The sequence below is a fragment of the Otolemur garnettii genome, unplaced genomic scaffold, assembly GCF_000181295.1.
Source record: "Otolemur garnettii isolate 467f Iridium unplaced genomic scaffold, OtoGar3 scaffold00122, whole genome shotgun sequence".
In the NCBI taxonomy this organism is placed as follows: domain Eukaryota; kingdom Metazoa; phylum Chordata; class Mammalia; order Primates; family Galagidae; genus Otolemur; species Otolemur garnettii.
The window spans coordinates 2,209,519-2,219,522 of NW_003852517.1; the positions used below are offsets into that span (position 1 = coordinate 2,209,519).

General features: G+C 37.0%; 1 protein-coding gene across 1 annotated transcript in view; it reads right to left on the reverse strand.

Moving 5' to 3' along the window:
• Positions 1–4,028: 4,028 nt before the first annotated feature.
• CCDC80 (coiled-coil domain containing 80) overlaps positions 4,029–10,004 on the reverse strand; it is a 33,301-nt gene continuing 27,325 nt past the window's right edge. The window contains exons 4-7 of the mRNA XM_012810040.1: positions 8,947–8,950; positions 8,258–8,392; positions 5,759–5,839; positions 4,029–4,524 (exon numbers count right to left, since the gene is read on the reverse strand). Coding sequence (XP_012665494.1) covers positions 4,178–4,524; positions 5,759–5,839; positions 8,258–8,392; positions 8,947–8,950 — 567 coding nt within the window. The 3' untranslated portion in view covers positions 4,029–4,177. The remainder of the gene's footprint in view (positions 4,525–5,758; positions 5,840–8,257; positions 8,393–8,946; positions 8,951–10,004) is intronic.

A 10,004-nucleotide genomic window follows, 5' to 3' on the forward strand; every position in this document is an offset into this window, starting at 1 on the left:
ACAGGCGCCCGCCACAGCGCCCGGCCATTTTTTGCTTGCAGCCATCATTGTTGTTTGGCGGGCCTGGGCTGGGGATTCGAACCCGCCAACTTAGGTGTATGTGGCTGGCGCCTTAGCTGCTTGAGCCACAGGCACCGAGCCCCTTCAGAAATCTTTTTTGTGTATCATCTAGTGTTACCAAGATGTTAAATGTTTCCCTTCTCTATTAGAAATGTATATGTGTGTATATATGTATACATAATATTTATCTATTTTTTTTCTTTGTTGGTAAGCTGTTTTTTAAGCTTAAATGCCTTATGGGTGTGTATGTGTATGTATGTATATATGTATGTGTATCTTTAAAGTTTCTGGAGATTTATCTTTAAACAGAGTTTAACTGTCCCATCAGGTACAGTGGCTTACACCTGTAATCCTAGCACTCTGGGAGGCCGGGTGGGTGGGTTGTCAGAACTCAGGAGTTCAAGACCAGCCTGAAGTGATACCCTGTCTCTAAAAATAATAGCTGGGTTTTGGTGAGCAGCTGTTGTCCCACCTACTCGGGAGGCTGAGGCAAGAGAATTGCTTAAGCCCGAGAGTTTGAGGTTGCTATGAGCCGTGATGCTATAGCACTCAACCCCAGGGCAACTGAGTGAGACTCTGTCTCAAAACAAACAGACCCCCCCCCCCAACTTTCCAGTTGGGCTTAATATTTGCCACAAACTGGTGCAGGTAGAATCCCCCTTACCCTATACCTCTAACCTAGACACAGTTTGAATGCTATCTTTGAAATTACTATGCTAAAGAAAGCTGCTTCAAGGAGGTGTCAGAGAATCAGGAACCATAGAAAATTGCAATGAGGGAATGTGCTTTTCCTCTATGTTGCTTGAAACTATTGCTTTCAGGGCCAATCCTACATAGATATGGGTAATATTATTTCCTGCTTATAAGGAGGGAGTTACCACTTGAATTTTAGTTTATTACCTTGTTTTAGATTAAGCTCCCTGCTTTGGTGAGAAGTCAGGTTAAGTAAAGTGCCTTGAAACAGCACAAGTTTTTTCTATGGCTATTAGAATTTTTTTACATTGTATACTTATAAATACAGTATAATTGTTTTTATGTTTTTATATTTATTGTTATATAATATATAAAATATTTAATACTTTAGATTTAATGTTTTATAAACTATACTAAAATTACACAAAGTGGCTATAAAATTCATGTGCAATTTAAATTAGTATGTAGTTTTAATTTGCACACAAACTTTATGGCCACTCTTTGTATGTGTGTGTTGTGTGTGTGTGTATGTGTATGTGTGAACATATTCCACCCTGTAAAGATCTCCTAAGTTTGTATATGGAAAGGACTCACCAGACTCAGTAGAGCATGCTCACATAAGGCTTGTTTAAAAGCAAAGTATATAGTCCAGCAAGAAAAAGAGAGCACAGATGTTGAGGATTCAAGAGACATTTCATACATAAGCTCCCAGGTCCTTATTTGCACACACAGACCACACTGTCTTCATTATCTACAGTTTGCACCAAGATCTTGTAAGAAATCTTGACTTTGGAAGAGCTCAAAGTAAAAATTTCCAGCAGGGTTTTTGTGTCTCTCTGGCCATGTAATTAGCCAAGCTTATTTAATCTATTAGGCCAGTTGGAAACCATCATTAAAGAAAGTGACCCTGGTGATCACCAGAGTAGTTGCAGATTTTCAACACATCATGAATCCCTTTGCCCTTATCTTGGCCAGGAATCAAAACCAAACATCCTGAAATAGGGTTTAAGCTAGGAGAGACTGCTTTAATGAAGTTTAAAGAAAGAAGCCATCTCTATACTATGAAAATACAAAATGAAGCATCAAATGTTGATGCAGAAGCTGCAACAAGTTCCTAACAAAATTGAGCTAAGATAATCAACGAAGGTAGCAACACTGAACAACAGATTTTTAATGTAGAAGAAACAGCTGCCTGTTGGAAGAAGATACCATTTGGTTGCAAAGTTTCAAATGATAGTCTAACTCTCCTGTTAGGGGTTTATACAGTTACTGACTTTAAGTTGAAGTCAATTCCTCATTTACCATTCTAAATATCCTAGGGTCCTTATGAATTATGCTAAGTCTACTGTACTTGCTCTCTATAAATCAAACAACAAACCCTATGTGTCAGCACATATGTTTACAGCATCATTTATTGAACATTTTAATTCTCATTACAATTGAGACTTGCTGCTCAGAAGAAAATATTCCTATGAAAATACTGCTGTTCATTGACAGTGCACCTAGTCACCCAAGAGCTCTGATACAGATGCATACGGAGATTAATGTTTTCATACCTGCTAATATGTCCATTCTGCAGCCTGTGAGTTGATGAGTAATTTTGACTTTCGAATCCTACTGTTTAAGAAATATACTTCATAATCCTGTAGCTGCCATAGATAGTGATTCCTCTGATAGATCTGGGCAAAGTAAATTAAAAATCTTCTGGAAAGGATTCTCCATTCTAGATACATTAAGAATATTTGTGATTCATGGGAAGAGATTAAAATAGCTACATTAATGGGAGTTTGGAAGAAGATGACTCCAGCCCTCATGGATGACTTTAAGTCGTTCAAGACTTCAGTGGAAGAAGAAACTGTAGATGTGGTGGGAATAGCAAGAGAACCAGAATTAAAAATGGAGCCCGAAGATTTGACTGAATTGCAGTTTCATGATAAAACTTTAACAGATGAAGACTTGCTTCTTCCTGAAGAGCAAAGAAAGTGACTTCTTGAGATGGAACCCATTCCTGGTGAAGAAGCTGGGAACATTGTTGAAATGACAAGAGAGGATTTAGAATGTTATTATATATAAACTTAGTTGAGAGAGTAGCAAAAGAGAGAAGACTGGCTCCAATTTTGAAAGAAGTTCTACTATGAGCAAAATGCTATGAAACAGCATTGCATGTTCCTTCCTTCAGGAAAGGAAGAGTCAATTGAAGCAGCAAACTTCATTGTTATTTTAAGAAATTGCCCCAGCCACCCCACCCTCCCACAACCATCACCCAGATCAGTCACTAGTTATCAATGTAAAGGCAACCCCCACTCTGAGCAAGAAAATTATAACTTGCTGAAAATGCAGGCTTAAATGAATGTCAATACTTTCAAGAATAAAGTTTATGGAGTTTGTAGAAGCAAGATCTGGTTATATTCCCCAGACTGGTCTTGAGCTCCTGGACTCAGATGATTCTCCTGTCTTGCCTCCCAAAGTGTTGGGATTACAGGCATGGGCCACGATGCCTAGCCTAATGAAGTAATTTTAAATTAAGGTTTGTGCATTTTTTAGACATAATGCTATTGTATACTTAATAAACTACAATATAGTGTGGACATAACTTTTATTTTGCCCTGGGAAATAAAAAAAAATGTGTGACTCACCTTATTGCAATAATCACTTTATTGTAGTGGTCCAGAACAAACCTGGAATATCTATCTCCAACATATGCCTGTGCTATTCAGGCGTTCAAGTGCAAAGGGTCAAGATATTTTGTCAGTAATTCCATGGCAACCTGCTAAAATTCTGAAAGCATCAGTACTGTTCGCAGTGCTAGATTGTGGTAAGGATTTCCTGACGCCCTGATCTATGTCTGAAAAGACGCTAAAGATAACAGAAACAGGGCCAGAAGGGGCTATAGTAACAAAAGTGGGTTTGGTACCTTCTCTGGCCTTTATTGCTAAGATTGCTGGACGCCTGTGGTATCAAGCTTCATAACAGAAACTCATACAAAGAGCTGCTACCATTTCAAAAATAGTTAAGAAGCTATCTGTTCCTTGTTCTATCTGTTCAGATGTTTCCAGAAAATATTTGCACTGTGATTTTTAATTTTCAGAGTTTTCACTTATCAATTAATACAAAAATAAGGAAAAGAGATATAAATGTTACAGAATTTCATATACCAAATAATGTTCTTTACATAGGAAAAGGAAAACAATACCAATTTTCAGTACCATCATTAGATCCCCTCCAGTTCTCTTATAACTTCTTTATAACTTAAGTCTTTAATAACAACTCATGAATAGGTGAAAGTTTGCTATTTATTTAATCTTTGAAGAACACTGAAAGGAAAAGGCAGGGAATGTAGGCAGTGTAGAAGAACAGAGCTGGCCACATGTGGCTCCAGCAGCTGCAGGAGAAACTGGCTGAGGCTAAGGTTACATATTTCTGTTCAGTAAGGGTATCCATGGTGATAACTCTCATGATGCCGATAATCATCCTGGTAACCATCCTGGTATCCTTGGTGGTAACTATGGTAACCATAGCCTGCATACTCATCTTCTGGGCAGCGCATCCCCAGTGACTGCTGAATGGCCATTTCCTGTCTCCGAAGTTGCATTGAATCAATTAAATCATACACAATCACCATGGACCACATGGGAGAAGGATACCAGGATTTGACATTTCCATCTTTTCCAACAAGAAGCATGGAGAAGTACTCTGGGCTTACTTGAAAATAGTTACGTATATCTTTCACCAAATGGGCTGGTACGTCTTCTCGCTCAACAACAGAGCTCCCTAGGATGACATTAGAGTACTTGTTAGTGGATTAAAGAAAGTGTCAGTGTTCAAGAAAACTGGTCAAAGTCAGAGGAAATCACTGAGAACAGAGAGGACCCATGATCCTGCTTCTTTAGCTCAAAATGCCATTAAAGAAGTTTGCAGGGGTTGTTTTTACTAGAAACTATGTGTCCCCACTGTTCTACAACGTTATTCGGATCAACCTATGGGGCACATGATGTGTCTTCTGTAGCAGCGTTATAAAACCAGTCCTTTAATTTAAACCGGCAAGATCAAGTTCTTTAAAATTTGTCACTAACAAATATTTATATTTTAAAGTTTATTTCCAATTAGCTTAGTTACATCTTTATAGTTTTCTTTTTGACATTTTTCTTTGTAACAAGAGGTTTTATGTGAAAAATGAAAAATACTGGCTGGATGTGGTAGCTCAGGCCTGTAATTTTAGCATCCTGGAAGACTAAGGCAGGAGGATCACTTGAGGTAAGAACTTCAAGACCAACCTGAGCAAAGCTAGACTCTGTCTCTGCTAAAAATAGAAAAGTTACCCAGATATGGTGGCATGTGTCTGAAGCCCCAGCTACTCGAGAGGCTAAGGCAGGAGGATTGCTTGAGCCCAGGAGTTTGAGGTTGTGCTGATGTAGGCTGAGGCCATAGTACTCTAGCCCAGATGACAGAGCAAGACTCTGTCTTGAAAGACAACTGAAAAATACCAATTATGTTAAGATCTGGATAAATGTATTTGAACTATTGCAATTAGTGAAAAGAAGAAAGTGGAAGGAAAAAGGAGCTGATACTTCCTGGGGGGGGTCTGCTCTGTCTAGCACTCTGCCAAAGCACACACTGTCTTAGAAGGAAGGATGAGATTTGCTCTCTGAAACCTTTAGTCATAGTCATTTTCTTTTTGATTCTCTTTTTCCTTATCTGTTGAACATTATCAATAAAATATGACCTTTTTTCCTCATAAAACTATTGTGAAAATTAACACCCTATATAGACCAAAAATTTATTTTAGTTAAGAAAATGGATATTTTTACTATTCTTTGAATGATTATATATTAAAAACAATATTAGTCACTGCACTCCAGTGTCCTTCTTATGTATACATACACCACACCCACACACATGTTGGAAAGAGGATTCACTGAACTGTGTTCACCTTAAAGCTATCCCCATTGCTTGCATATAGCTAAACATAACTAGTTTATACCATTTTAAGATAATGGTACATTACCATTAATAGGGAATAGTTCTAACACTCCCCCAACTTCATCTCCGAGGCCTAAAAGCTTCAGAACAGTTATATGGCGCAGACCTGAAAGAAAAGTTTAAAAAGACAAAGCCATAGAATTAGAGGAAAGGATTTTAGGTCATCTTTTACTTCAAAGGCCTAATATCTGACAGTTAAAAAATCTCTTAAATTTAAAAATAATATACAACATAACCTAATTAAATGGAATAATCTATTTTTTAAACTTTCAACAAGTACGTACCTTTAAACATTGAAAAAAACAAATTGCAAATTTTAGTATTAACAACAGTCAAGTTTCTTCTTTGTATATGGAAATAGAAGAATTTTGCTCTTAAGCTGTGAGTCTCACTCTACTAAAGAACAACAGCAACAAAGCCCTTGGAACCTTAAAAGTCTGAGATTATCTAAACTGCTTTCATGCTCTGAAAAAAGTCAAGCCTGAATTTAGAACAGCTGTTACAGATAACTTTCAGAGAAAAGACTGCAGATCCCATCTACTGTGATAGTTCAAGAAATAGTTCTGCTTCCTCACACCAGAGTTTACTGGCTTGAAGAGTCAGTTCTTATCACTTATTTAGAAGGTTCAGAGGGGAAAGACTTCAGCTTGCCTTCATGTCTGGGCTAAAACGCCCTGGTAGCTTGTTGGAATTCTTTTGAAGATAAAGAACACATGAAGGGATTCAGGAGAAGGGTGAAGAGGCCAAGGGCCCCCGTCAAGTCCTCAGGTCAAGATTTCAGGGTTTTAGATAAAATCATAACCTGATCATTGTAATATCTCAGAACTAATAATAAGATTATCAGTGCTTATTGTTTAGGGGAAAAAACTGAATACTGCCATGGGAGAGCTCTTCTAAGGAGAAGCTAAAATCAAGGCAGAATGCTATTCCTAAAATGTTTTTTCTATCTTTACTTTTTTCCCAAAGAAGTGAAGCATTCTGTTCTAAATATTGGTGAGTCATGATTTCAAAAGGGAGGCTCATGAATTTATTCCTGGAAGACATGATTTGTTCACATCTCCTTTATATTACAGAGGGCTTGCTGTCACTGATGGGGACATAGGCTCTGTGTGCAGAGATAAACCATAAAGCACTGCTCAATTGCTACTGGAAAAGGCATCTTTTGAAAGTCAACAAACTAGGGCTTTATTTATATTCTTATTGTCAAGAGTCATTAATGTCTCTAAGAACTTCTACCTTAACTAGCACCATTGTTGAGTATATATAATTTAAGATAATTTAACATGCTTAATTTGATGCTGATATAATCAAATCTTCCATATGTTGATATAAAGTCTTAAATTATTAACCTTGACAATAGTAGTGTAAGTAAAAATTCATGAATTTTTCTATCACTTTTACCATTATGAGCTTGTTTTCTGCCTTCTTTTGAGTTATTTCATATCTTAAAATAGAAATGTACTTATAATTTACATGTACTGGGTCATAACAAGGACCGGGACTCAGTTAATGCTTTACAAAATGTACATGCCCCTCCTTTTAAAATCAAACACAGGTTTTATAACTATCAGATGATTCTTCTTCCTAATAGAAGTATCAAAATAATGCTTATTCATATATGTTCTAATTACTAATTTTTTAACATGTAGCCCTTAACTACTCCCTACCCTCCCCCAGTGAATCTTTCAGAATTCTCCCTTTGCAGAGGCATATCGCCTTTCAGATTTCAATCATGACTTCTACTTTTAAAATTGTCATTATCTACATTGTGCTTGGTAATAAATTCTTTGTCCTATTTATTTTACTGTCTATCCATATTCAAAATACTAGGTCTTTCAGGCCACTAGAATAATAATGTTTCCTTAATAATGCATCTGTTAGTTTTCAGAATACTAAGCAATTCTCTACAAAAACATAAACTGTGTTTCTCTTTAACCTAATTGTCTTCCTCTTTAACCTGATTGTCTTCAAAACAATGTTCTACTTAACAGATCTTTCCTGTCTTCCTAGTGCTCAGTTGTACATCAAAATCCTTTTTAACGGAAGGGCAATATGGTATAGTTTTCTTCAATTAACACATTAATTCTCAAGGCCATTTTTATTTTACAAAAGATAATGAATCTATGGAGAAGAACCCAACAATGGTACCTAAGGAGTGATGATACATAATGATACATAATGATGATACATAATGATGATACACTTACCTAAGTAAGTGATGATACATAAGTGTTATGACCTTGAGACAAAACTTTAAACAACAAACTGGGAACATAATAAAGATTATTAAAAGTAAAGCAGTAAATAATATCAAACACTTGAATGAAACAAATATTGGTTGGGGGGGGAGAGATGGACATTGACTAACAGCTCCAGTATGAAGGCAACTTTATACTCAGTATAATAGAGTATGTGTTTGGGAACCTCGGGGGAATCATTTGGATGATCTAAGCTTCTATGTTCTATTTTAGAATTGACCAGGAGGAGAGTAGTATGGGAAAGCCATAATGAGATTCCCACTCACCAAAATTGCATGCCTGACCACTGAGGGCAGAGAGCTGCTGTGAATAGGCCCAGTCTTCATCATTAGGAGCAGAGATCACCAGCAACCGCCTCCTCCATCGGAACCTGGAAAAGAAGCAGAAGGCTACCAGTACTGCTTCAAACAATAGAGGCCAGTGTAAGAAAGCAGAGTAACTTTGGTTGTCAGTTTTTTCTATGCCCAGAATAAAAAACACTGACCCTTATTGTCCTATAGCTTCTCAAAACCATTAAACTATATTACCACATTCTTGCACTATTTCTGTTCTATGTGCACAGTCTTTCTACTTAGGCATTTACATGGTGTATCAAGCATGAGCCTGTGGCCACCAGGCCTAATGAGATCACTTGGGGAGAGACAAAGGCAAGGAAGACTGGCCAAAATCATGTTAAACTGTAACAACAGAAATAAGGAACCCAGACAAGAATGAAGAGAACTTGGCTTAGGAAAGTTTTCTCTGTGGTCTCAGGAGGGTTAAGAAGTAAATATATGCACAAGAAATAGAGTAGAAAAGAGAACTGAATTTTAAGTAGATAACAGTGACAAGAAGAAATGGAAAAGTGAGAATGTAACTGAAAAGGTCAAAGAGGGTTCCTAGGAAAACAAAACCTTATGTCCTTTCTTAGTAGCTAGTGGTTCTTCCAGAAGCCAATGTAAGTTTTAAAACTTACCCTGCTATTATTAATAAGAACCAACACTTTAAGAGTACCCCTGTGAAGTGGAATGTACCAAGACTGGAGCCATAGGACTTTAGAATATATAGTAAACTTGGTCTCTGCTCTTATAGTTCCAGTAAATTGTAGAAAGAGCTTCTGTCTTGTAGCTGGGAAACGTGAGCTCAAGTGTCACCACTGCCTACTTTTTTGCGTGTCTTTGAGCATGTAACTCAATTAACCAAAGTATACTATGGAATTCCATTCAGTCATAAAAAAGAAGGCGACTTTACATCTTTTATGTTTACCTAGATGGAATTAAACAAAATTCTTCTTAGTAAAATACCTCAAGAATGGGGGAAAAAATATCCATTGCACTCAATACCAATATGAAACCAACATGTAAACACTTACACACTCATATGAATTATAAAACAAATACAGTCTAGCAAGAGAGAGAGATAAGGTGGGAGAGGTGAAGAGGAGAGGGAAAGTGATTGGAGGGAGGTGGGAGGGCATTTGGTGAGATCTCACCTAATGTGCACAATGTGAGAGTATTTAGCACGCCCCGCTGGGTGAGGGGCTCTCCTACAACTTGAACTTTACCTTGGAAGTGAGAACAATGTAACCTAAAAATTTGTACCCTCATATTAATTTGAAATAAAAAAATAGCAGAATCTTCTTCAAAGGGATGTTTTAAAAATTAAACCCTAAAACCTATTCATGTGAGTTATCTATGTGATTACATGGATATAGAAGAGTGTGTCTAAATCTGTAGACTTCTAGACATAAAACTTTGTCCATTAACATATCTTGGGGACAGTATCCATTACAATGCCATGTGATAACCCTTTAATCCTTATACATGCATATCATTTTATAGCTTACTCTCATCTTCCTCAGTAGAGCCCAGTGAGAGCACGGCTTATTTTACCCATTTTACAAATAACACAATGAAGCTTAGAGAAGCAACTAACTTACTCAACTAGTAAATCTAAGAGTGGTCCTAAAATACAGACTTCTTGATTCTTAGTCTGGTGGTTTCCCTAAGCTACCACTGTCAGAAATGCTGTGGT